General features: G+C 52.5%; 1 protein-coding gene across 3 annotated transcripts; it reads right to left on the bottom strand.

Moving 5' to 3' along the window:
- Positions 1–1,962: 1,962 nt before the first annotated feature.
- On the bottom strand, positions 1,963–26,949 carry NAPRT (nicotinate phosphoribosyltransferase). Of its 3 annotated transcripts, none has more exons than XM_038393381.2 (14): positions 26,654–26,949; positions 20,631–20,758; positions 18,595–18,677; positions 17,764–17,894; positions 17,536–17,651; positions 16,835–17,028; positions 16,147–16,287; positions 14,828–14,912; positions 13,244–13,324; positions 11,617–11,719; positions 10,327–10,484; positions 8,883–8,993; positions 7,969–8,024; positions 1,963–2,856 (listed from the first exon to the last, which is right to left on the bottom strand). In XM_038393381.2, the coding sequence occupies exons 1-14, from the start codon at positions 26,862–26,864 to the stop codon at positions 2,730–2,732; spliced, it is 1,725 nt and encodes a 574-aa protein (XP_038249309.1). In that variant the 5' UTR covers positions 26,865–26,949; the 3' UTR covers positions 1,963–2,729. The 3 variants fall into 3 exon arrangements, with proteins under 3 accessions (XP_038249309.1, XP_038249311.1, XP_043363168.1); XM_038393383.2 differs by having other exon boundaries at positions 8,883–8,990; positions 26,654–26,916; XM_043507233.1 differs by lacking the exon at positions 1,963–2,856 and having other exon boundaries at positions 7,887–8,024; positions 8,883–8,990; positions 26,654–26,915.

The following is a 26,949-nucleotide window of genomic DNA, read 5'->3' as shown; positions in this document are numbered from 1 at the left end:
GGAGTTACTGTTCTGCATCCTTCAGCTGCCCACTGCACCCGAGGGCTGTGCCCTGGAGAGTAAAGGAAAATAACTACAGCGAGCGAAGCAGGAGACCTACTGCTAGGAACTTAAGAAATAGGCTCAGGGAAGGAGAAAGCAGGGAGCATACGGGGCTTCCTCACTCTTCCCCCAGTGCAACCTGCCTCTCGCATCCTTCTGCCCTGAGGCCAGGTGCATCAAGAGGGCAGCATGAGGGAAGGAAGGAGTGGAATTTTTTCGGCTGTCCCAGTATAACCCCATCTGGTAGTGGCTGAAAAAGTCACTTACTCTACAGCAACGGTGACTCTTTGAGATGGTGTGGGCACTGCAGATCCCACTGTAGGGGGGGGGGGGGTTCATGAGCCTGATGCACATCAGCCAGGGGTGTTTCTGAACAGCTGTTGTGCAAAACTGGGAAACGTCTCATTCATTTTCATGAATATATTTTCAAGGGCCTGATTCAGTTTCCCCTTTCGTTGTGTGTTACCTGCTGGGTTGGAAAGGGTTAATTTCTTTCTTGAAAGGACACAAAGCAATGCAGTGACATGGAGGGGTGGGTGGGATGGATGAACCAGCAGGAGCTAACAGCACTTACCACAGATGGGTAGATGGGTCACCAAGGCAGCAGAAGTGCCAGCCCCTGGGGGAATTGTATATGCTGGTTTGGACTGGGTTTAAGAGGCCCAGCAGATAAGTTTGGAGAATTGTATAAAGTGGGCAACCTATGATAGCGGGGTCGGGGGGGTTATTCTCACTTTGTCCAAGCAGTGACATGAGACTTTAGCCAAGGGGTCAGACTCTGCTGGAAGGTTGAGGGATGAACCCCTGCCAGGGGCTCCTTGCAGAAGGTGGGTGACACATGCTAAGACAAGCAGGCTTTCTTTTCATGTTTTCGTTCTGAATAAATCCTTTCCTTTATGAAGCTTGGCTGGGCGCAGGATCATCCTGTCATAGCCCCGGCAGAGACAGGACATCAAGTGCTGAACTATGCCTTGCTAAATTGATCACAGTGAGTTTCAAGAGGAAATTACAGCCAAAAGCCCTGATGTGGAGAGAGAGGAGCGTGATTTCCCTCCCAGAAAAAGGTGATAGCTACAGGCCTGAGATCTGAGTGAGGGCCCCTCCCCACCCACCCCCACTCCTGCCGGGCAGTGGGGTTAGGGCATAGGGGTTTCCCCTGATCCCCAACAGGAACACTGGCCTCAGGACCCCGACCCCGGCTTCCTGGCAGGAGTGGCCGGCAGGTACAGAGGGACAATCCCCAGCACCCCAACCCCTCCCCAACAGGAGCGCCAGGCGGGTGAAGCAGGTCAGGGCGTACCCATTTTTCCAGGGCTCCCCAATTGGCTGGGGTCCCTGGGCCTCGGTCCTGTTGGCCCAGTGGCTAATCCACCACTGAGTGTGATAGCGGTATCTGTTCAGGCCACACATGCCCCCTGTGCCTTCTCATGCTCCCACAAGAGGGCAGAAAGGCGGGGTGGACAGACCTCCCCCAGTTCCTTCACAATTCAAATCCCGTGTTGCCAAGGTCTCCAAATGGAGGCTGGGTTGGGGGAGCCACATGGACTGCGACATCCCAGAGAACCACAGTTGCTGTGGGTCAAGTAGCAATTCCCTGTTGCAATGTGTGTCAATGTGGATTCTGATCTAGGCGACTGGAAAGTAGCATCCTCGCTGGATGGTGGGAGGGAGGCATTTCAGCTGTCAGTCACACAGGGATCGCAGTACTGCTCTCCTGACTTTGGCTACCATGTCTACAGCATAACATTGAACAAAAGGCAGTGAGGTGCACCACAGTGCAGCTAGCAGAGACTGGCCCAGGCCTGATGCAGGCAAAAGATGCTGCTGCTGGAGCAGACCTTGTCACTCGGAGGGGGAGGCTTGGCAACTATCCGATAGCAGGGGAAATGCCCCGTGAGATTGACTTAGAGAGGCTCTGTGATGAGATAGCTTGGCCAGAAATGGCCACAAAGAGGCAGGTAGACAGCCTGAAGAAGGATGTGGTGTAGTTAAGCAAAGAGAGCAAACTCTGGCCAAGTTCAAAGTTTCTCCTAGCGCTGAGTGCAGCTTCAAGATTGGCAGGCAGGGTAATTGTTCAGTTGAGGTGGAATTCTGAGACCACCTTGGAGCTGAATGTGGAGTGAGGTCTCACCACCACCTTGGTTATGAGCTCGTGGAGCTGACAAACTCTCCGTGCAGAGGTAACGACAACCAGCAAGGCAGTCTTGATGTCCAGGTGGTGCATGGAGCACTCTGATAGTGGTTCAGAAGGAGGCCCCGTGAGCTCTAGGACAGTGCTGAGGGCCCCTGGGAGCTGGGTTTCTAACCAGCAGATACGTACGGAAGAGGTTCTTGAGGAATTTTGATCCCATTGGAAGTGAGAAGATAGAATTTGACTGCATTAGTGCGTGACATGCCGATATTGCTACATGATGGACCTTGCAAGTTAAAATGCTAGTTCAGCATGGTTTAGATGGGCATCCCGACCAGTCCCTGTGGTGTCTGTGACAAGGGTCAGCACGGAAGGCGGGGATAAGAACGGCCTCCCTTTTGTATGTTCACTGGGTCTAACCACTACATAAGCTTTCACAGGGTTTGAGGTGGGCCTATGATGCTCTTGTTCGTGTGACATGTGCATGGGAAGCACCCAGTAAGAGCCACATGTGGTCTGGCAAGCGGTGTCACGTACGTACACACCAGCATGCAGCCTAAATCCCAGACACGCACACACTGTTGTTGGATTTAATTTTCGGTAATTTGCCATCGATTGGAGAGGCTAGAACCTGGCCTCTGGGAGGAATGCTCTTGCCAATCAGGGGTGGATCATGATGAGACCTGCTGAGGAGAAGAGGGAGAGAACATAGGCTAGGTTAGTTGTAGTCTCCTGCTGGGACCTGCCTCTGACCAGCAAGTCAGCTAGAGATGGATTTTCTACCTCCTTGAATGCACAACCAGGCATTTGGTGAATACTTTCCATGCTACACAGTATCTGAAGGGCAGAACCCTGTTCTGGTAAGGATTGGGCCTCACTGTGAATCTGAGGCAATGCCTGAGGGAAAGGAGGCAGGTTGATGGCTTCGTGGAAGTACTAGCGGATTGGACGCTGACCAAGTTCTCAAAAAGAAAAGGAGTACTTGTGGCACCTTAGAGACTAACAAATTTATTAGAGCATAAGCTTTCGTGAGCTACAGCTCACTTCATGCATCCGATGAAGTGAGCTGTAGCTCACGAAAGCTTATGCTCTAATAAATTTGTTAGTCTCTAAGGTGCCACAAGTACTCCTTTTCTTTTTGCGAATACAGACTAACACGGCTGCTACTCTGAAACCTGACCAAGTTCTAGCTCGCTGCCATGGGCGATAAGAGAGAACAGAGGGAGGGTTGAGGCCGTTCCACTCTTTATGCCTTCATTCAAGAGCATGTGGTCTGAGGTGCACATATGGCCCCAACAGACCGCCGGTCTCATCCACATGGGGCACATGCGCACCTACAACAGCTCCCCAAGCATAGAACCCCCAGTGGCCACATCCACCCCACATTGAACAGAAGGAGGCAAAACACAATAAGGAAAGAGATTTTATTTTCCAGTGGCTGAGTGTGTTGTAAACAGTGAAGAGTCAAACAGGAACCTGTGGCCCTAACAGCCAACTGGCAAAGGGCTCACCCAACACAGTCTTGTCAGAATATTTAGCCAAACTGTTCCTCATAAGGTGTCATATGAGAAGTGGCGACATGTTGGTCATTAGAACCACTATGTGACGGGGTGTTGAACAATGTGTATCATGGGGTGCTGACAGCCACTGAACCAAACTGTAAACCCTGGATATGATGGAAACCACTTCAAGCCAGAGGGTGCTGCTGCACCCCCAGCACCCCTAGTTCCAGCACCTGTGTGTAAAGAGGTATGTATGTGTGCTAGAAACAGGTTCCTAACACGTGGTCAGACGGAGCAATCTGAGTAGCACGAACAAACAGGTTTGTCCTAGACAAGGGAATGTGGATGTACAAGTCTGCCAGGGTCAAGTTCATAAGCCAGAGACACGGAAAGTACATCTACAGCAGTAGTTCTCAAACTATTGTACTGGTGACCCCCTTCCACATAGCAAGCCGCTGAGTGAGACCACCCCCCTTATTAACTAAAAATACTTTTAAATATATTTAAGACCATTATAAATGCTGGAGACAAAGCAGGGTTTGGGGTGGAGGGTGACAGCTTGCGACCTCCCCATGTAATAACCTCACAAGCCCCTGAGGGGTCCCGACCCCCGATTTGAGAACCCCTGGTCTACAGTAAACACCACGATCAAACCAACCGAAAGAGACTAGCTTTATCTGGGGATACGCTTCAACCGACTACATTTCAAAGGGCTATCAGACTATAGGGGAGAGGACCCTTCGTTCTCCATTGCTTAGGGAACGTCTACATGGCCATTCAACAGGCTAAGGGGCTGTTTAATTGTAGCGTAGACATTCAGGCTCCAGCTGAGGCCCTGCAAGCGGGGAGGGTCCCAGAGCTCAGGCTCCAGACCAAACGTCTACCCCACAATTAAACAGTCTCTTAGCCCAAGCCTCATGAGCCCAAGTATAGACATAACCTCAGGGATATAGGGGTCAGCACCCTCTGCTTCTGTGAATGCTGGACCCTCTAGCCCAGTGGTGGTTGATCCTAGAGGATCTCCCAGTCGATCACATTCTCTGGGGTTGCAGCATGACTACTGCTAAGACAGGCTCCCTGCCTGGCCTGTCCCCACGCTGCTCCCAGAAGCAGCCAGCACAGCCCCCGGGAGCAGGGGGGTCTCCCTCCACGCGCTACTCCTGCCTGCAAGCACCACCCCCACAGCTCCTATTGGCTGGGAACAGGGAGCTGTAGCCAATGGGAGCTGTGGGGGCGGTGCTTACAGAGAGGGACAGCATACAGAGCCCCGTGCCCCCGCCTCCAGGGGTGCGTTGGTCTCCTCCAGGAGCGGCGTGGAGCTGGGGTAGGCAGGGAGCCTGCCTTAGCGGCAGCCACGCTACATCGCCAACCAGGAGCCACCGGAGGTAAATGCTGCTCGGCCGGAGGCCACACCCTGCACCTTAAACCCCCTCCTGCACCTGCCCCCAAGGCCCTAGCCCTGACCCCCCTCCCACAGCCAGCATGCTCCTCCTGCACTTCAACAGTGCCCCAGCCCAGAGCCCCCTTCTGCACCCAAACTCCCTCCCAGGGCTTGCACCCCCACCCCCGGCTCAGCCCAGAGCCCTCTCCCACACTGCAATCCTCTCAGCCCCAGCCTAAAGCCCACACCCCCCTCCCAAACCCCAATCCCAGCCAGTGAAAGTGAGTGAGGGTGGGGGAGAGCGAGCAACGGGGGGGGGGGATAGAGTGAGAGGGGAAGGGCTTTGGGGAAGGGGCAGGTCCTCGGGGAAGGGGCGAGGTAGATCCTGGGTTGCCCTTAAATTCAAAAAGTGATATTGGGCATAAAAAGGTTGGAGACCCCTGCTCTAGTCTGAGAGGCAGGAAGCTTCATATAAGCGACACAATGGCAAAGATTGTAACTTGCTAAAGTTAAGGTTTAGTGCCTAGAAAGCAGACTGTTTTTGTTTGGTTTGTAACCAGGCCTGTCTCTCTTTCCCTCGCTCAGTATCACTCCAATCATTGTTCTTTATTAATAAAAACTTATTCTTAGTTTCACTATAAACCACCTCAGTGCCGTGTATTAAGGTAAAGAGCGTGTCCTCAGCGAGCCAAAAGGCTAGCGTGTGTGAGCGTGTGCTGTCTCCTTGGAGACAGGGGACTTAATTTCTGTCAACGTCCCGGGGAGGGACTGGACGCTGCAAAGAGATGGTTTGGGGAATACGGGTTCAGTGAATGGTACCTTTTATTTTTAACATTTATTCAGTTTAAGGCAAGTGGGTGTTTTCTTTTCTTTTCTAAAGAAGAAACCCTTCATCCAGAATGTGTGTGAACATCCTAGGGAACCGACAAAGACACTAAGTTTGACCTCTGCTGTTGAACAGACACTGCCCCAGGAAGTTGGGAATAAGTTTTCAATACAAGAGAGTCAGGTTACAAATATGATTCTGAAAACAAACCAACTTCTGAGCTACCTGAGAGGATTAAAATTTAAAGAAATGTTCAAAGATTCATAGATTTCGAGGCCAGAAGAGGCAATTACGATCATCTAGTCTGACCTCTTGCATAGCACAGGTCAGAGACCCTGATGCAGTGATTCCTGCAGCCAGCCCATAGCTTTTGACAGAGCTAGAGCTATTCTTCTAGAAAGCCATTCAGCCTTGATTTAAAGACTCCAAGTAACACAGAATCCACCCCATCCTTAATGGTCAGTTACCCTCACTCCTAAAAATTCTTTTACCTTTTTGTACTTCTCTCAACCTGGACAGTGAAAACAAGCTAACCGGTTCATTTATCTCTCTTTTTGGTTTCACACTCTAGCTTTCATGCACTAACTTTGGGTACGTTTTTCAGAGCAGGGGCCACATCTCTCCTTGTTTTATGCAGCACCAAGCACACAGCGGGGCCTTTGCAATCCAAATATTTAATGGTTTGTCAGTTGCTGCAGGAGAAGCGTTTCCATCACATGTTTAGAGAGATTTCATGAAAACTTTTGCTACATTTCATGAAAGCTCTACAAAGCAGACTGCAGGGCTCCAATCACTTGTCTCTATGCCGTTTAAACTGTACTCGTGTTTCTGAAGACCCTGCGAGACCTCCCTTGGGATCTGCAGGCAAAGTGGAATTGTGAGAAATAACGGGTTTGGTTCATACTCAAAGATTCATCTGTAAGAGGTCAGTTTGTATTCTTAAACTTACAACTGAAGATTAAACTGCTGCTCCTGCAAGGAGCTCTGTGCAGAACCCCACTGGGAGCCCCCTGGCCACAGCTCATTTCAGGATTAGTCATAAATTTCCCATTTAGATGTAGCCCATAGGGTTTCTTGTACCTTCCTCTGAAGCAGCTGGCACTGGCCACCATTCGACAGGATACAGAACAAGTCCTGGTCCAATGCAATTACTGTGATCCTACAAATTACCTATAAGCTAAAGAGAATTAATAGCCCTAGACTTTAAGCAGAGAATTTCCTAATCAATGTGTCTGTGATGAGAGCTTGATTCTTCTTAGGATGAATCTGCTGTTTCTTAAATAACTCTGTTCATGATGCATGATCCCAGAATAGACTCCAGCTCATCCTCCCATAGCTGGGATGGCTCTGCACTACAAACACTCCCTTATTTTAGGCATTAAAGTCAGAAGGTGCGACTCTGAAGACACACAGCAATCAGGCCCATTGAGGAAAGTGCCATTTTCACAGAAAATTCTGGGAGGGACAACATAAGGAGATACGACTTCCCAAAACACATGGTAGAGACCACGGAAGAACAGCATCAGAGGACAGCTGCAGATCCCAACGCTTAAGCCACACTGTTAGTAGAGTAAAACTAGGCACAGCCTTGCTGGATGTCTTCCCCCATCAATGCCCCCCCTTGCATTTCAAATCAGATCAGAAAAATCTCCTTCCCATCTGCGCAGGCCCTGTTTGGGGATACGTTTGCCATATGTGATGGAGCTGGACTGCCCTGTAGCTACAGCAAAACCATCATTCAAAAAGGTTTCATAGTAGCAGCCGTGTTAGTCTGTATTCGCAAAAAGAAAAGGAGTACTTGTGGCACCTTAGAGACTAACAAATTTATTAGAGCATAAGCTTTCGAGTGAGCTGTAGCTCACGAAAGCTTATGCTCTAATAAATTTGTTAGTCTCTAAGGTGCCACAAGTACTCCTTTTCTTTTTGCATCATTCAAAAAGGATCAGACAATTAAATAGAAACACCCAGGCCCTAAGAGCGGCCAGGTCTTTGTGCAGGTTAATTCAGGCTTGCAGCACTGTACTCCCTGGGCTTTGGACAGGTGCAGTTTGCCACTGGATGGGAGGATGCAGGCAGGGCAGCTCACCGGCTGGATCGGCGCAGGTCATTGAGGAGAAAGTGCAGCTTCTCAGTCACAGCAACCTGTGAACAGAGGGGAGACGGGAGGAGCCAGTCAACGTGTTTGAAGAAAGATGCTGCTCTTGTTCTTTTCTTGTCCCATCACAGGCTGTGAGGGACGGAGCCTTGTGTGATTGCAATGAAGGCTCCCGACTTGCCAGAGACCCCAGACGATGGGCAGAGAAGAAGAACAGAAGGAAAAGGTCGGGTATATGATCAGAACGGGCGTCTCTCATCACAAAGCAATGAACACACTCTAGCCAGGAAACACTTCATCCACCAGTGACATGCAGCCACCTCTGCAGTGGAACAGGAAAGCCATTTAACAGCACATAGCAGTGCTGTGCAGCATTACGTGCAGAAGAAATCCTGCCTGAGCTGAAACTGCAAAGGGTGTTTAGGGAGACAGAATGGAGAAAGCAGCCAGGAGTCCAGGATTAACTCCCACAAAAAGTGCCAGGGGGTCTTCAATGATCATAGGTTGTCAGGACCTGTTTTACATCCCCTCTGAAAGATGCCATGCGGAGGCACACCACCCCCTAGTGCTGCAAAGAGAGGGGACAGCACCCTACTCCTTCCTGCAGCACACCACTCCCTAGTGCTGCAAGAGGGCATTACAGAGAGCACTGACAAGGGGGAGAACATTGATTCAGCCATTCACGTGGCTCCCTGAAGCGTAGCCCTCCCGAGCATTGCACGGACAGCAGGGTTCAGAAGGAAGAGCACCACCTGGAGCCCCTGGATGCTCCTTGGAAGTCTCCCAGCCAAGTACTGATCAGGCCTGCCCCTGCAAGGCGTGATTCCAGGTCAAGGTGGCAGAGCTCAGATCAAGAATGCCTTGCCATCAGAGATGGCCTGTGCACACCAAGATGGCTCACGTACCTGGTAAGGCTCTGGGTCCTGGAGTCTCTTGTGCGCAGGGCTGAGCAAGCTCAAAGAGGCTTGTGCATGGCTCTTGACTTCCAGCAGGCTGGGAAGAGCCTGGCAAACCTGCTTGGAAGGGGGGAGGAGAACAGAAGGACAAAGGTTTGTATTAAAAGCAAGAGCTGGGTCTGAACAGAACAGGGGCCTGGATCCAAGATGAGGCTGAGTCTGGGGGAGTTCAGAGCTGGGGATTGCTTCTCCCCACATCTAAGATTTAATGTTACGACACTGCAAAGGCAGGATAAGAGGTGGTAAGCATAAAGCGCCTCGTATATATTAATTCTCAAAGCCCCTCCCCCCAAGAAGGTGTTATCCCCATGTAGAGGGGGAAACTGAGGCACAGAGAAGGGAAGTGACTTGCCCAAGGTCACCCAGCAAGCCAGAGGCAGAGCAGAAGAGAGAATTCAGGACTAAACCTACCAACAACATGGATGCTGCTGAAAGTGAGTCATGAACAAACCCCTTAAGTGTGTTGCTAATGAGAAAGTCCTAGCTGGGGCATCCCACTGAGCCACTTTTGACTGGCTGCTGTCCTCCCACAAAGGAGAGGAGGTCACCTGCCTTCCCCCAAACACGTGCTGCCTTTCAAACCAGAGCATGGGATCTACTGTGAAGAATGCCCTACACACAGCTCCAGTAGGGGCTGTTCAGCTCAGTTTGCCTGCAAGGCTCTCTATGGCTAGAAACGAAGACACACCAGATTCAAACATATTCGCAGTTCCCCAGGCACCCGATTCCTGATCAGAACCACTTCCTGCTGGGAACAGCCTGGGTGCTGCCAGGGACACAGCTCAAGACCCAGGAGGAGGGTTGACTGAGCTGTTGACTTTCCTGCACTCTCTCTTTCATCCAGACGACTCCCAAAGGCCTATTCGGATGTTTACTCTCTGTAGAAACTCTATAGACAGCTTCCCATCCAAAAGCAGCCACTTCTGGGGTGGAAGGTGGCAGCTGTCCAACCGCACAAAGCAACACTACCCAACAGCGTAGGACAGAAAGCGATTATTACACCCAGTTGAAAATGGGGGGGGGTGTCTAGGTGAAGGTAATGTGAACAGCCAGGTTTAACCCCTTGATTCCTGCAATTTGTGTTGATTTTCTCCCCCCTATGACAGATGATACAGCATCCCCTAATATCTTGCTGGGGCAGTACTGATTTGAAGGGAACAGCGCCACCGACCCTGCAGTACTCGAATACTTCCCTAGAGGTTTCTCATTCAAGTACTGGCCTCTGTGGCAGACTGCTTAGCACTGGAGAGTCAATGGGATCACAGCTGGAGGGGTCCTGGCGGCAGGGGAGCTAAGAAGTCAGTTAGGCCAAGAGAACAGCTTGCAACGTGGTCAAAGCTGCAGTAGCAGCGTGGCGGCTTGCAAGGAAGGAGGGGAGCACGCCTCTTCTTACCTGTCCATCTTTAAAGTAAGTGCGGTGCAGGATCTCCACAGCCGTGGGAGTCACCCTCCTGGCCTCTTCACTCCTCCCCAGCAGGCGGACAGCCACCTCCTGCCCCGCCCCGGCTGGGGGCTCCTCCTCCAATGCCATGAGATCCATAAAGGCAAGACCTGCCAGGAATTGGAGGTAGACATTAGCCGCCCAGGGGAGGGGTGTGCACGCGCTGGGGTTCAGAGCAATGCTAGCCCTCGTTGGGGAGCTGTGCCAGTTTAGATCCAGACCAAGACTGTGGCTTCATCAGCTGGTGCCCCCTGCCTGACATTCAGACCAGCTCCCTGGCGGGTGAGAGGGTGCACAGCTGAGCTGTGTGGAGGGGGCGCGGGGAGAGAGGTTGTAAGCAGGGGATGTTGCAGAATCTCCTCATTCAGGTAGGGAGGGGAGGGGGCTACATTGCCGCAAAGGTCAACGGTCCCAGGAGCCGGGAACAGCAGCTTTTCTGGACGAGCCTCTGGGGATCCTGACACCGACAGCTGCCCTCAGCCACAGGCTCCAGGAACACATGGTGCTTTTAGAAGCTGAGCAAACTGCAAGGACAGGGGATGCTCAGCCCAGGGGGCAGGGAGAGAGGAGGGGCTCCACTTCAGCAGCCTGGGCTGGTGAGTAGCCAGAGGACTTTACCCTGGCCTGCAGAGATGGAGCCTTCCCAGTGCCGGGAGAAATCCCAGCTCAGCAGAATTCTCCTAGGGAACGGGAGCCCCAGGCCCAGACACAAGGCCAGAGGGAAACAGGCAGGCGTTTAGGTTAGATCTGGGCTGTGACAGGGAAATGCTGGGCTCAGGACCGGACGTCCTTGGAGGCTGATGTTCTTAGTCCACAGAGCAGGCACAGCCTGGCTAGCAAGGCAGGCTTCCCTGCAGCACGGTCCTCTCAGTCCTGAGCAGGAAGGACCCACATCCAGGGGGAAAGGCCAGTCGATCCTGGGCATTCTGCTGGGACTGCCAGCAAGGGGGCTAGTATGGTTAATGGGGCGTTTTAAAGATACCCTTTCATTAGTTGCCAATTTGGTTCCATGTGGTAAGGGGCGTCACTACTGCCCTGAGCCAGACTCAAACCGGGGACCCCAAGCAATGGCCACCTGTTCCAGCTCCAATCCTGCCCCCCTAAATCCGGAGCCAGGACTCAGGCATGTGAGCTTTGTATGTTTAAAACAGGTCTCTGGGAGATCAGCCTTTACACAGCTAGGTCTGTATTCTCAGGATGTTGCTCTCATTTTGCAGGGCGAGCGCCGGGTCAGTCTCTCACCAGTGGCATCATAGAGCCTGTACACCACCTTGCTCCCCGGGATGGTCATCTTCTCTTCGTCTTCAGTCAGCTTCAGCTTGGGGCAGCCGTTCACCTTCACCAGCTACAGGAGGAAGGTGCAAAGATGAAAGGATCCTCCGTGCCTATCGCATAGGAGATCTCACTCTACAGCAAGCAGCAGCTCAAACCAGTGCCCAGGGATCATTCTGAGACTCCGGCAAGTAGCTGCACCTGTGGCTAGAATCCCTGTGCCCCCTGGGGTCAGCACTCCATTCTAGCCAAAGGTCTGTGTCATGAGTTCCGTCTGGCCTCAGCCCAATGCAGCAAGCCTATTGTTTCTTAAGGAATCAGCTCCCCCCTTCATTTCTGGGAGGTGATTTATATAAACATACAAATGTATCAGACAAGGAGTTCCAGCCCCAAAATTGAGGGTTCATTAAAAACTGCAATTTTACAAATTCTAACAACAAATGTTCTCGTGAAATTATTGTTTTAAAATGGAAATTGAGTTTTTTTTTGTATTTAAGCCTTCCCCTGCAGCAGCATCTGCCATTGGGTATTGCAGCCTTCAGGGCTTGTGCGGGATGCTCCAATAGTGAAACTGACTAATCCAGTTTCACTGCCCAAGTCCAGTGCAATACAGTATCAAACAGGATAAGAGGCAAAATGTAAATGAGAATTTATAAATGGTTTCAGCTTTAATCACCTAGTGTTAATGATGGAACAGGGGTGTGTGTGTGTGTGTGTACACACACACACACACACAATTATATATATATATAGGCCTGTTTCTTTTCTCAGTTTACCCTAGCATAACTCTACTGCCTTGGGCATAAACTCACTATGAATAAACTGAGGCTGGAAATGAAAAGAAAGTTTCTAATCTTCAGAGGAGTGAGGTTTTGGAACAGCCTGCCAATAGGAGAAACGGGGCCAAGAACCTAACTGGTTTTAAGATGGAGATTGATAAATTTGTGAATGGGATTATCTGCGGGGGGTTGCCTGTGATAGCAGGGAGCCAGATTCAGTGATCAGAGGGACCTTTCAGACCTATGCACTATGGTCCTTACTCCGGATTCATACCCATGTAAATGAGAGGAGAATCAGGCCCATGATTTTTAACCTGGCAGCCTCTCTTCAGTCATGTCAACAGGATGTCCACCAAAATAATTCCAGCGAATCACAACAACGTGCACTCACATAGAGCTTTCCATCCAAACATCTCAAAGACTTTACAGCAGCTGACATGATCACACTTTGCATACAGCGAGCCAATGGTAAAACTAGGACGAGAGCCCAGCTCTGAAGCCCAGTTCCCTTTTCTAACCTCTAGGCCACACAGCCTCTTTCCATTCCCTATTAACAAAAGTGGAAGAGTCGTCAAGCTATTTGAGAAAACGTCAACACTCCCTCGATCACACAATAAACCCAGACAGGGATTGCAGCCTTAACAGCTAGTATATCATTGTTGCCAGTTTCGTCAAGAAGCTGCAGGTTGATGCAATTGCTAGGTTTGCACTGAATTCCAGGAGGGCTAGGATTCTGCTCAGTTGGGGGGCAGGGGAGAACGGAAGAATAATAGACCTGTGGATGAGCTCCTGTTGGACCATCCCAGCAAAGAGGTTACCTTGTAAACACAGCCCAGTGAGGGCTGCAGTGGGCATGTCACCAAGTTGGTCCCAATTCCGATCATGTCAATTTCATTCCCCTAGAAGAGGAGACAGATGACAAGGAGTTGGTATTACCCTTATTACTTGTTGACTGCATCGCGGCAGTGTCTAGCAGCCTCAGTCCTGCCTGGCCCATGACCCCACTGCGCCAGGTGCTGTACTAACTTGCCCTGAAGAGATTACAACCTCTCCCCTTGCTAGCACCTTCCCTCTTAGGATCCCGAGTCCTTTACGGACATCAGCCAAGCCCCACAACACCCCCTGGTAAGGGGGAGTTCAGTGCTAAAGGCCACACAGTGAGTCAGTGGCAGAACTGGGAGTCAAACCCAGGAGTCTTGGACATCCCCCCCTCTAACCACTGGACAATTCTTTCTCCCTTGTGCTGTATGAAGAGCCTCCCTCCACCGGCTGGCATGGAGCTGGGACACGGCTCACAAAGATAGCACCCCATAGCAAGAAGCTCCCCACTAAGGAAAACCTCTTTTGAAGGGGACAGGACCCCCATCATCTTCCTGCCCAAGTCCTGGACCAGCCACCTCTGCCCTCCCTTCTGTGATCACAGGGTCTCTGGCTGTTCCCCATCTTTGGGAATATGGTCATTAAATAGGAACATGGTATTTCTGGCCCCAGAAGGCTCCCCATAGAGTTCCCAGAAGGGCACAGGCAGGAATAGCGTTTCCCATTTGGGAGCAGAGCCTTGGGCCACTAGCCTGGTATCCTGGTAGTCGTGGACAGTGGCAAAGCCTGAAGCTCCAGAGGATGGCAGACTCCCATTCCCACCGCTGCTGGCCAATGGGGAACGTCCTGCAATCTGCTGATGCCCTGAACCATGAGGCCTGATTAATCTCTCTTACCTTGCATAGCTACAAGTTCTTCCCTGATGGTGGGGAAAGCCACAGGCTGGTCGCAATCAGGAGCAAGCAGCACATGGCCACCTGGACAGCTCAGGGGAACATGCAGATTAAGGGCTTGTCTGCCTGTAGGTAACCAGGAGCTTCTCTATCTGCCCTGCTAAGAACCCTCCCATTCCCCCATGTCTGAAGGCAGCAGATTTATTCTCTTCACTCCTCAGGCTTGTCTACACACACAGTTATTCCAGAATAGCTATTCCTGATTACCACCACATGTGGATGCTCTTATTCCAAGCACTTTATTCCATATTATCTTAATCCATTTATCAAATGGATTAAATTAATTCAGAATAAGAGCAACTAGACATGGCGTTAATCAGGAATAGTTAATCCACTTAAATTCACACCCTGCCTTGGTCCAGATTAATTTTCATGTGTAGACAAGCCCCTAGACAGTTTCACAAACAAGCTGTAGCTTGAAACACCACCTCCAAGAGGCAGGTTAGTACTGGGACTGGCTCTCAAGTGAGGTGCAGATAGGTTAAAGGGCATGACTAAGGTAGCACAGCACACATTAGTAGCTGCCAAATTCATTCCACCCACGACAACCTGTTGAGAACCCAGGCACCCCGGGGGCACTGTGAACTGTGCCAACAGCTGAAACCCTGGCACCAGCTGAGTCCATCTCACCTCCTGCATTAACTCCTCCAGGCTCCTTTCACTGACGTCATTGCTCACAGCAATGGGGATGGTTGCAAACCAGGGAACCTGGAAGCTGGACACAATGGAAGTGAGTTGCTATAAACAGCTGCAGGATTCTTACAAGAGACAGGTGCCCCAGCGGGGTTGAGCCTACAGCACAGGGTGGTTGAAGCTTTGCTAGATCTGAATCCTGGAGGGTGGATATGAGAGAGAGAGAGAGAGAGAGAGAGAGAGAGAGAGAGAGAGTGTGTGTGTGTGTGTGTGTGTGTGTCCCCATCGCTGCTCTCAGTCCAGCCAGAAATCTGGACAGTTTGCTCAGTTAATAAAAATGCTCACTCCCCCTACCTGGGCACCTGGAAACTGCCCATGGAATCTGAGAGTCAAGCTGGGCTCTTTCTGGTTTGTGCAGCACCACCGATCACAAAGAAGCTGCAGGCCAAATTTTGCTTTCGGTGACATCTGTGCAACCCCATGGTCTCTCATGGGGTTCCACCAAGGACAGAGAACTTGACTCAGGGACTGGAAATCAGTGAACAATTCTTAGTGAAACATAAACCATAAGGGAATCCAGCTCCCTTGCTTCTACAGTGCCATCATCATCCTTTACTACTAGGTTTGGTCACATCCAATTCTCCTGGATGCTTTTAAAACATAAGAGAAAGGCGCTGTCTCTGCTGTGCCAGGTTTCAGAGTAGCAGCCGTGTTAGTCTGTATTTGCAAAAAGAAAAGGAGTACTTGTGGCACCTTAGAGACTAACAAATTTATTAGAGCATAAGCTTTCGTGAGCTACAGCTCTCTAGTACTTGTGGCACCTTAGAGACTAACAAATTTATTTGAGCATAAGCTTTCGTGAGCTACAGCTCACTTCATCGGATCTGATGAAGTGAGCTGTAGCTCACGAAAGCTTATGCTCAAATAAATTTATTAGTCTCTAAGGTGCCACAAGTCCTCCTCTGCTGTGCAGCGCTTATAAACTATAGCTGGGCTGGGAGCAGAAAGGCAGTTATGAGGTCCAATTCTTGAAAATCCAGCCCAGAAGACAGACAGATGGAAGTGGTTCAATATGTGAGTGAAGTGACAAGGTGGCAGCTAGCCACAGGGATTCACTCCTTTTGGTTGGGTAAGATCTGACTGCTCATCTTACTCTTACACATGGTGAGTAAGGAGGGGCCATCGTCCAGGGTCAGTAACTGCTCCCACATAGGAGGCCCTCGTGCAGAGTCTGTGTAAAGGACGCTGTCTCTCAGCCTTGCAAGGGAGTTCCCAGCAGAAGGGTAATAGCGTCTGCTTAGCAGCATGGAACTCACTTGGCACTGCAGGTCCGGAGCACCTGGCGAATCTCCTTCGCCTGCTTGCTGAGATCGCCGCTGTCCACGCGAATCCCTACTGCTCGGTATCCCAGCTGGTTCAACGCCAGCGCCACGGCACAGAAGTTTGGGATGCCACTCCTGCCAACAGCAAGGAGGAGGATGGATCCGGCTGGAACAAAGGCCTGGGAACCCCACTCTCCGCAACATGGAGTGGCAGAGATGGGCCAAGCAGGCTGTGTTTGGGTCAGGGGCAGGAGGCGATTCGAAGTTCCACATCCAGATCAAGGCAAGGACAAAGAAGAGAACAGGAGAGAGGGACTCCCCGGGGCAGGCAGTACCAGAGGCTCTGCATCATCATCAGAGCTGTCTTATCCCCAGCGTGTGGGAATGGAGGACAGCGCACCATGCAGAAGAGACAGAACACATGGGCTGGGTCCTAGCTGGGTTCTCTAGGAGAGCCCAATGCGCTCTAAGACATCGTCTCAGAGATCCTGGCTTTCAACAGCTGCCCTGGCATTGCTTCCCCCTGCCCATTGGGACCCAACCTGAGCCCGTTTGCCATCTCTGCTCCCGCAGTCAATGGGACATCACTTACACCGGTCACCGTGGAATCCAGGTGCCGTGCAACAATCATGAAGCATGGAGCATGCTCAGAAAAGGCCACCGCCACCCCTCAGCTCCTCACCCCATGATGGAGTAAGTGTCCACCAGCCCCTGGAAGTTGTGGGGGAAGGCGATGGCGTATGACACGAAGGCAGCCAGCTCCCCGTGGTTCACTCTGTCATGGGGGACTCGCAGTGTCTGGCACACCCGCTGCAGCCACAACTCGGCAAGGGGCAGGAAATCCACCGGCTCATCTCCATCCAGGGGTTTCAGGGTCTGCATGGGAAACAGCACCTCCACGGTACCAATCACCATTCTAAAATGGCTGCTTTCGGTAGGGCCTATAAAAACACATCTTGAGATTCCTCAGCCCCTTGCTGGCTCTGAAGCACAAACTCAGTAGAGATAATTCCTAAATGTAGGCAATGATGATTCCCAAAGCCATTCAGCTGTGTCAAAGTGACCAAACTGAGCGGGCTGGTGGCCGCTGCCGGGAGACCATGGGGTACTCCTCATCTGTGTGAAGCTAGAAAGACTGTGACCACTGTCGGTTTTTCAATCCACAGGTGGGTCCCCAGGGAGACTACAAGTCCCAGCATGCAATGCTCCAAGGAGGCAGTGGGATGGTTCACGGTGCTCGGCAAGGTGCTCAGATAACGTGCCTGTCACCCCCGCATCTACTGCGGTGCTCAGCTCTGCCCCAGACTAGAGCACAGGCTTCCGCCCCAACTCATCGCCGTGCGAAGTTATTAAACAAATCCCCCCCCCCACGGGGACACGAACCCGGGGCTGCACCTCCGTCAGCGACGTGAAGGACATGACGTAGGAATGGGCCACGGTTCCCCGCACCGGAACCCCATACAGCTTCCCTGCCAGCACGTTGCTGGTCCAATCAAAGCCTGGAATGGAGAGATCGGGGGCATGTGGGCAAGGGGAACGCAGACCGAACGGGAGCGAAGGGGACAGGGAATGCCCTGCCGCGAGGCGCTGGCATGCCTGGGCTAAGCTCACCCCCTATGTAGGAGTACTTGGATGCAGAAAGGCCCCCATCCGGGCCTTGGGCACGTCGCAGCCCCAACTCCAGCAGCTTCTTGTCTGGGCCAGCTAGCATCCGGAACCGGGCAGCGTTGGTGGCCACAAGGCTGGAAAAGGAAAAACCCCAAATATTCCCTGAATGCCAAACCCAGCTGGACACCAAGCAAGGCCCAGGAAGGGCCAGGCCCCATGCCCATGAGCTCCCTGCCAACAGGGGCAGATGATGCAGGGACATATGCTGAGAGGCTCAGAGGGCGGATCAGTTTGACTAGACCACGTGGGAACCAGAGGGCCTAGACCGGAGCTGCGGATGGATCAGGTTTAATGATCTTAGTTACAGGGGGAGTAATGTGGAGCCATATGTGCTCGAAGCACCAGAAAGCCCCCTGGGGGGGTCAGGACGAGGAGGGTGCTGTGGGGGAAAGGGACATGGCTCCAGAGGTCGGGGTGGGGAGGGCAAGATGGATGAGGAGACCCGAAGGACACGTGGGAGGCTCTGGAGCACCACAGCCAACAGGACAGGGAAGAGCAGAGATGCAGCCAGGGATCAGCACACAGACACACGTGCTGCCCTTGTGGGGGGCAGGAAACATTCAAAAGCGGCTGGAACCCTTTATCTACCACCCAGCACATGCTGCCCCAGGGCCCTACAGCCCCAGTGCCCCCTACACAGTGTGTAGCACCCCGGGGGCCCTACAGCCCCCACCGAGTGCATCGCCCCAGGGCCCTGGGGACCCTACAACAAACGAGCAGGTGCCACCCTGGGGATGCTACACCCACAAAGCTGCGTGTCCCAGAGCCTCTCACCTGGCATAGTTGACCAGACACAGCAGCGTGGTCTCCAGGAGCTGCACCACCACCAGCGGCCCCTTCACTTGCAATAGCGGAACCTGCAGAGGAAGAGCCGTGGGAAAGGGGGGGTTCACCCCAGCTCATCTGCTTTCCTCACTCCACTCCTGCTCCCTGGCCCGGTGCTTCAAAGCCACACCCGGCCCCCACATCTGGCTGACGCTCTCACAGGACTCATAGCCACGTCTTCACCATGCCTGCAAAGCCACCGTAGCGATGCCCCACAAGCCACTGGGTTCCAAGCAACGGGCCCCATGCCGGGCTAGGACTGGGCCATGTCACACAACAGGGGTCTGTGGCTGCCCCAAAAGGCCTCACCCCTTCTCTAGCACAGCTGACTCCACCACCATCCTCAGTCACCCTGGCACAGCTCCACATCTTTGGCTCCTCCCTAATCCCCCCCACTCCATGCCTTCAATGTCTCCAGCCTTTCCCCTCGACTCACCCACCTCAATTGCCGCAGCCTCCCTGACGCCCACCCTGGCCCTTGCTGGCCCACACAAGCCCCTGCAGCTGCGATCACCTTGGAATTTCTCTAGCATTTCTCCTGCAGGGGCTTTCAGATTTTAGCTGTAGAGGATCCTTAGCTGGATATACCAGCTCTTATAGAGAACTTTTTGTCTGTCAATCAGAAAGCCCTTTACAAAGGTCAATGAATTCTTAGACGTTACTCCAGCTGGGCTTATAAGACTTGAGGAGCCTTGGGGGGTCTCCTCTCTATCAGACAGAGTCCCAGGACAAGGGGGAACATCTGGCTGGAGACAAAGGAAGGGCCCCCCCCAACTTATTAAGTCTGGTTTTACTCAGTTCTCCCTTGAACTGATCTTCAGTACTAGATGCACAAGTCTGAATCCTGGGCTCTCCAGGAACTGGTGGACATCCTCTGATGGCCCGCATAATCCTCTTAAGGTGCAGAGATGCCTTTCTGTGACCTGGGGTAACTCTGTCTCCTCTCACTAACGTTCAGTCCTCAGCTGCTGCCGAAGAAAGTCTGGAGACCTTTAATTACCAGGCTCAGCTCCCACCTTGAATATTCCTGCATAGCTATATATGGGCTGGTCCATCAATCATTCTGTATTTCCCTTCTCTTTCTGTAGCTCCTCCTTCTAAGCACCTTTCTCTGACTCTTTTCAGAAGCCTCCATCTTCTCCAGACTAGCTCCTTCCTTTCCTACAAAGCATTCTTCAGAGCAGATAAGAGTCTTTTAATAAGACTCTGGTATTTGGAGGGAAATGGCCTTGTTTTATTTATCTAAGAACACTCCGTTCAGTGCATGCCTTAGTTTGCAGGACAAGTTCATCCTTCTGGTCTTGAAGAAACCAGGGTGAACTAAATCCAAAGTCAAGCCAGTTTCAGCTAACGCAGCCAGAATTTGATTGAACTCTCATTGCACCAGCTCTCACTCTTTTCCACTGGTGCAATGCACACGTGCCTACAGACTGAGACATTCAAACAGTGGATGCATCCCGCCCACTGTGGAGGAAACTGCCACTCCAGCACAAAAGGGCAGGACGGTCTCGTAGCAGAACCACAGGATTTGGAATCAGGACTCCTGGGTTCTGTTCTCAGCTCTGAGCCCTGGGTGAACAATCAAACATACAGGTGAGAAATGGGAGTGGAAGAGAAGCCAGATGAAATACATTGGTTGAGCCACCCACATTATACAACAATAGTAACCAGCTTGTATATCGCACCTTTTACCAGTAGATCTTAAAGTGCTTTCAAAGGATGTCAGTATCATTATCCCCATTGCACAGATGGGGAAACTGAGGTACAGAGGGGTCATGTGGCTTGCCCAAGCAGGCCAGTGGAAGAGCCAGGAATAGAATCCAGATCTCTCCAATTTCAGTCCAATGCTCTATCCACCAGGCTGCCCTGACTCAGAAATAATTCACTTGGGGCCTAACAGCAGAGACCACCTGAGGGTTCTCAGCCTGCGTCCGTGCCATTGCTTTACACCGACTGGCACTGCTGCTGCTGGGACTAATGCCCACCGTGGCGAAGACGACGGAGCCCTCCGGTGCAGAGGAGACGGTGACTTCGGAGGCGTCCACGGTGCGCAGGTAATCGAAGAAAGCCTTCTCCGTGGTGCTGGGCAGGACCGACTGCAGGTACTCGATTTCTGGAAAGCAGCCAGAGATCGCTGTTCAGCCCGAGCATGGAGGTGGAGGGAGCATCCCTCACGCCCTGGGAGAGCTGTCCCAGCGGCAGGCGGGGCTATGGGTTTAGATGATGTCACTATCAAGGTCTCCCTGAGGGCAGGCAGGGAATTTTTTCCCAACCCCCACGTTGTTCACTAGCCCTCTACGGTCCCATCTGCCCTGCGAGAACCACCCCACTGCAGCTCCAAGGCAGGACAGCAAAGCACAGACAATCTCCACCTTGCTCTCGCCTGGGGAGCCACGGGCCCAAGTCCTGGGCTGGGCTGAGGAACGACTGGAAAGGAGAGTTCACACCGCCAGTCCCAGCTCCACAGATAAGACCACGCGCCACTTGGGAGCAGAAGGGACCGAGATCACGGGACTGAGCAGCTGGTTGGAGCAGCCGCAATGGCACCCTGCCGGCAATGACTGTGTTTGGCCCTGGCTGCAGGCAGTGCAATTCTGATCCCAATGAAGGGCCTCAGTGAGAAGACCATGCAGGGGAGGATGGACATAATCCCAGTGACAGCAGAGGAATGGCCAGAGCAGAGCAGAGCAGGGCTCCAGCTAGCTCACTAGCTTGTCTCCAACAGCAGCCAGCACCAGCTGCTTCGGTGGAAAGTATAAATCCCACAATGGCTACATCTGACTGGAGACATATAGGGTCACCGATACCCCAAACAAGAGAGACTCGGGTTTAACTGTAATCAGCTTTATCTGCCAGCGGAAAGCGCTCAGGAGCCATGGAGCTTTTTATGCAGGAGAATAAACACTTTGCATTTCTGTAGCCACTTCCCTCCCAGGATCTCTAACTCCTCTACAACCACCCTGGAAGGAAGGGCAGAATCCTGGAGAAACTGAGGCACAGGGCAGGGACATGACTTGACCAGGATAACTCAGGGGATCAGTGGCAGAGCCAGGAGTAGCACCCAGAGCTCTTGACTCCCAGTCCTGTGCGCTAACCACTAAGCAACCCTCCCTCTGAACCAAGGACCTCATGATGCCAACTGGCAGAGGGCACGGAGGTACATAAGGGTTACAGCAATCCTCGTGGTCTGGTGTTTACACCCTAGTTCACCAACGAGCATTGGCTAAGATCTCCACTGAAAGCCCGTGTCTCACACTGGTTATCACAATCTTTGCCAGATGTGTTTGTGGATAATATGCAAGGAGCTAGACATAGACATTGGAAATCATGTTCTTAGAGCAGGGGTGGGCAAACTATGGCCCAGGGGCCACATCTGGCCCTCCAAATGTTTTAATCCGGCCCTCGAGCTCCCACTGGGGAGAGGGGTCCGGGGCTTGCCTCAGGCCAAAAAGTTTGCCCACCCAGTCTTAGAGCCTTGTAGTTAAAGGCAGGTCACCCAAATGTACATGCCTTAAGACAGGTCCCACCAGACAGAAGGTGGGAGACATCTCCCTGGCTGACCCTTACAAGGGAAGTCTGTTTGCACACTGAGTCAAACGCTATCGAAGAGACAGAGGGGATTTCAGGAGAGGAAATTAACCTTGAGCGGTGAACAATGTGGTGGGGAGAATAACGCTGTTTACAGGTGAAGTACAAAGGACTGGTCTAATAGATGTAGGGATGCAGAGGGGTGCTCTGGCCTCTTGGAAGACAAACTGCCGGCAAGCCATGGCTTCCAGCCCCCCCACACTCAGCACAGGGAGCCGGGAGGGCGAGCTGGCAGGTTTCTGATGGAAATCAGCATTTTGACAAATTGGCCTTTTTTTTTTCTTAATCGGAAAAACCCTGCGCTGGAGGATTTGCCACCAGCTCTGCGCTCTAGTCCCAGTGCAGAGCCAGCATCACAAGGACGTCCTTTGTATGGGTCTAAAGCTGGGGTCCTACGAACCGAGCCACCATCTTTCAGAGACCTTTGCTGGCTCTGCACCTTGGCCCCCGGCTGTAAAATTCACGTCAAGCTTGGATCTAAGTGGACCTGCCATTTCATTCGGAGCAACCTTGTTCCCACTACGGGTCAGGGTGACAAGGAACCCCACTGCCAGCATTCACTAGGCTCAAACGCGGCGCCCAGTCCCTCTCTGACTACAGAACGTGGCATGGCTGCATTGCTGGTGAACGGCGCCAGCCCTGGTATCTAAAGTCCTTTCTGTCCCTGACACTGGCAGCACAGGGTTCCCTCCAACTCACTGATCTCCTCCCCCACTGCACAGGTCTATGGGTGAGATAAGCGTTTGTCCTCCAAGCTAAGGAAGAGGCAAACTTTAACAGTGATTTCTGTGATGTGAACTCAGAGGCCGAACAGCCATCTGAGGGGTAACAGCGCTGGGTCACGACCAACCAGGAGTGGATTTGAACCACCTGCCTGGAGGAGAAAGTCACTGCCTGTCATTACTAGTCCTGCCTGCCCTCTCCAACTCATCTTCCCAGGCTAAATGAGCCAAATCTCCTGACATATAAATACTGCCCGGAGCAATAACCGCCTCTGGTGCTTCCCCCTTGTCCAGCTGGCGAGGTGTCCAAAACGGGACATGGAACTACAAATAAGGGCAAGAACCTGCCTCTTGTGATGGAGTTAGTGATGCCTTAACACATCTGTGGCCAGGTGGGGATTCACAGCTGTCCTCTGCTGCAGCCATGGCTACTTGGAACGTCATGGTAACAGCAGAGAGACCAGTCAGGTCCTTCTGCTCCAACAGCACAGACCCCTCTCAGCTACAGAGAAGCGCCATTTGCTGTTAGCAATATAGGCCCTATGACACACATTTGGTCAGTGCTGATTCTAACTGCTAGTCAGTGCATAGCCCACATCTTCCAAGTAATATATAAACATTAACTAATCCTAACATCTGTACAGCAGGAGTCACATGGGTGAAGCTGTGGTCTCTATCCACACAACCCCAAGTAGCTGGATGTTTCAAATAAGATGACCGGCAGTATACTAGTTAGCAATGCTAACACTGAAATCACTTCAGAGTTAACAGGACATTGCTCTGAATGGAGCAGTTCACACCTCTCAGAGCTTTCATTTCAGTCTCTCTTGTAAATGCAACAACATAGAACTGCAGCACTTTCAGGAGGTTTTCTTCTGCAGTCCCAGAGCTAGAAATATTGTTATTAGTATTATTTTAAATAATTAAAGCTTAAATTCTGCAGACACTCATGGAGCCATTTGAGTCATGCTAGTATCAGCCACTATCAGGACGGTCTCAATCCAACTCCTGCTGGGAGGTAAAGAGGAGGAAAACAAGGCACAGAATTGTCAAGTGATTAGCCCAAGGTTATTGAATTAGTCAGTGGCAGAGGAAGTGTTAGGTTCTGATATACCACAATACTAGAATAGAGGAACTCAGGAGCTCCTGCTTCCCAGACCTAGGCTCTGTCCATACCAGTCTGACCACTATCCCATGCAGAAATGATGCTCCCATCACACCAGTCGGGGTACAGAAATTGCTTTGTCTGCCAAAAACATTTACTTCCTTCATAATCCTAAAAGATTCCTGCACTACTGCGTTTACGGTGCCCTACGCTTCCATGAAAACCTTCAGTCTTTACAGCGAACAAACAACTCTTCTAACTGCAGTACCCTTAGGGCTCAGCTGGGAACCATGGGAGGAAGGATGCAACAAGCGACAGGACGAATTCCCAGCAGAACAGAAAGGCCATTGGGATGCAGCCACTGTGCCAAGTCACAGCTGCATAGCCACTGCAAACCTCAGAAACACTCACTGACGGTGGCTTCCTCCAGCGTGAATTTAAACTGGAAAGAAATGAGAGCGCGATGAACTTGCAACTTTTCAAAGGCAGAAACAGGTCCAGACTTACAGTGCATAGAACAGAAGAGGCTTGAAATTACCCTGGATGACATTTTGTTTTCATACACAAGCAGTGTTTTATAACTCATCATTTTGTAACTCTGCAATGCAGAGCATAAGGTGATTTGGACTGGACAGCGGGTGGAAGAGATGAATTAGGAGAAGGTTTGGATAAAGTTTTCACAAGCACAAAAAGGAAATGAATCAGCTGTTTACACGTGAAGTCCCTTGATCTGGGGCAGCGGAAGAGGGAGACGAAGCCACACAGGAAGGTCAAAGCTGCGAGGTGGGATAATATTTAACAAGTGATAACCCAAGTCACAGAAAGACAGAGTTGTGATTACTGCTACTGACTGGCTATTAATTGAGCAAACACCATGGATGAAATCCTGGCCTCACTGAAGTCCAGGAGAGATTTGCCATCAGCCAGGAACGAAGCCAGGATTTCACCCTCTCCCCTCCTCATTCCCGTTTGTCTTAACCCCCAAGAGGCGCTGTTTTTATAGAAACATGGACTGTCACTTGCTACATGTTCATGGGATGCTCTTTGCAATAAAGCCCTGTCCTGGCACTACTGTGATAAATGATAATAATAGCACAGCTTAGAGACAGAGGGAGCTGGCAAAGAAAGAAATCTGGGCTGTGAGGAGTTAGAGTTAGTGAACACTGACATCTGGTCTACACAGGTTGGCGCTCAGGGGTGGGAAAAATCCATGTTCCTGAGCAATGCAGGTTTGCTGCTTTTGTTGACCTGACCCCGGTCACTCAAGGAGGTGGAGTTCCTACACGGACGGAAAAACCCCTTCTGTTGCTGCAGTCTGTCTCTGCTCAATGGGATTATGCCAGCATAGCTACGCACCCTAGCCCTGCCACAGCGCAGACCTGGCTTCAGAGTCAGGGAAGAGGCAGTTTACAGGGTGGGCAGCATAGGAAGGTGGCATTGACACATGACGGGGAGGAATGGCCTTATAACAACCTAGAAACCTAGACAGAGGGCCCCATGCTCTCCCACCCCCTGGGCAAGCAACACACGGAGACATGGTACAGTGTCAGGGGAGGGGAACGCAAGGGCTGTGACCCTGGTTTGTGCCACACAGGTGGAAGCCCAGGGGGTTTGTGGCCCACCCACCACGAGGCAAAACCTATCCCAGCCATTTCCCCTAGCACCAATCCCCCGGCACTGACGTCCAGCTCCTAACACTTCCCTAAGCCACTCATCCCCCGCCTGCCCCCCAAAGCTTCCCTGCCCCACCCATCCCCTGCCTGCTCCAAAGCTCCCGGCCCTGCCCCTTTTGCTCCTTGGCACTGACCCCAACCTTGCCTGTCTTGCTTACCTGGCCCTGGCCCTACCCCTACAACTCTTGGGAACTGATGTCCAGTCCCTAAAACTTCCTTGCACTGACACCCCCTTCTCCGTCTGCCCCTAATGGTCCCTAGCACTGCCTGCTACCTGGCCCTGGCCCTGGCCCTGCCCCTACTCAAAGGTGCTGTTAGCTCACTGGGGGCTCCAAGCACAAATAATTTTTGGGCCCCCCCACAACACATACTAAAAAAGCAAATAAAATGCTGCCTTATGCTGCCCAGGGCCCTAAGTCTTAGTCTACTTATGCCTAGCACCAGCTCTGCCCTTACTGCTCCCTGGCATTGACCCCTGCCCTGCCTGCTCCCAGGGCTCCCTGCCACTGCCCCACCCTCCATACCCTCCCCCCCCCCCAAAGCTCCCTGGCACTGCCACCAATGATCCCTGAGAGTGCCCTCCCACAACGCTCCCTGGCACTGCCCCCCACGCTCCCTAGCACTGCTCCCACCCCATCTGCCCCCCACGCTCCCTAGCACTGCTCCCACCCCATCTGCCCCCCCACTCCCTGGCACTGCTCCCACCCCACCTGCCCCCCCACTCCCTGGCACTGCTTCCACCTCATCTGCCCCCCACGCTCCCTGGCACTGCCCCCACCCCACACGTTCCCTGGCCCTGCTCCCCACACTCTCCGACACTGTCCCCACCCCATCTGCCCCCCCACTCCCTGGCACTGCTCCCACCTCACCTGCCCCCCACTCCCGGGCACTGCCCCCCGCTATCCCGGGCACTGCGGTACCTGGCTGGCGGAGGCGGAAGCCCCGCAGGAAGGCCAGGCACTCGCCCAGCCCCGCGCTCAGGGCGAAGCCCCCCTGGCAGGGGCAGCGGCGGAAGAAGAGCTCGAACTCGGCCGGCTCCCGCTGCCGCCCGGCCCGCCAGTAGCCGTAGGCCACGGTGAACTGGTAGAGGTCGGTGAGCAGCGCCAGCGAGTCCCGCCGCCCCGGCTCCATCCCGGCCCCCGGGGAGCCCCGCACGTGTCGGGCGGGCGCCAGCTGTAGCGTCACGTGGGACCGAGGGGCGCCCGCAGCCAATGGG

The sequence above is a fragment of the Dermochelys coriacea genome, chromosome 2, assembly GCF_009764565.3.
Source record: "Dermochelys coriacea isolate rDerCor1 chromosome 2, rDerCor1.pri.v4, whole genome shotgun sequence".
NCBI classification, from domain to species: Eukaryota; Metazoa; Chordata; order Testudines; family Dermochelyidae; genus Dermochelys; species Dermochelys coriacea.
The sequence above is the reverse complement of the archived record's forward strand: the minus strand, read 5'-3'. Positions and strand labels throughout refer to the sequence as shown.

Excerpts from the sequence above, each read along its gene's own strand:
- NAPRT (XM_038393381.2), bottom strand. The coding sequence starts at position 26,864 with ATGGAGCCGGGGCGGCGGGACTCGCTGGCGCTGCTCACCGACCTCTAC. Across the intron at positions 18,678-20,630 it reads GCTCCGTCGTCTTCGCCACG|GTTCCGCTATTGCAAGTGAA; the intron begins GTGGGCATTAGT and ends CTTCCTCTGCAG. Across the intron at positions 2,857-7,968 it reads GACCTGCGCCGATCCAGCCG|GTCTCATCATGATCCACCCC; the intron begins GTGAGCTGCCCT and ends TCTCCTCAGCAG.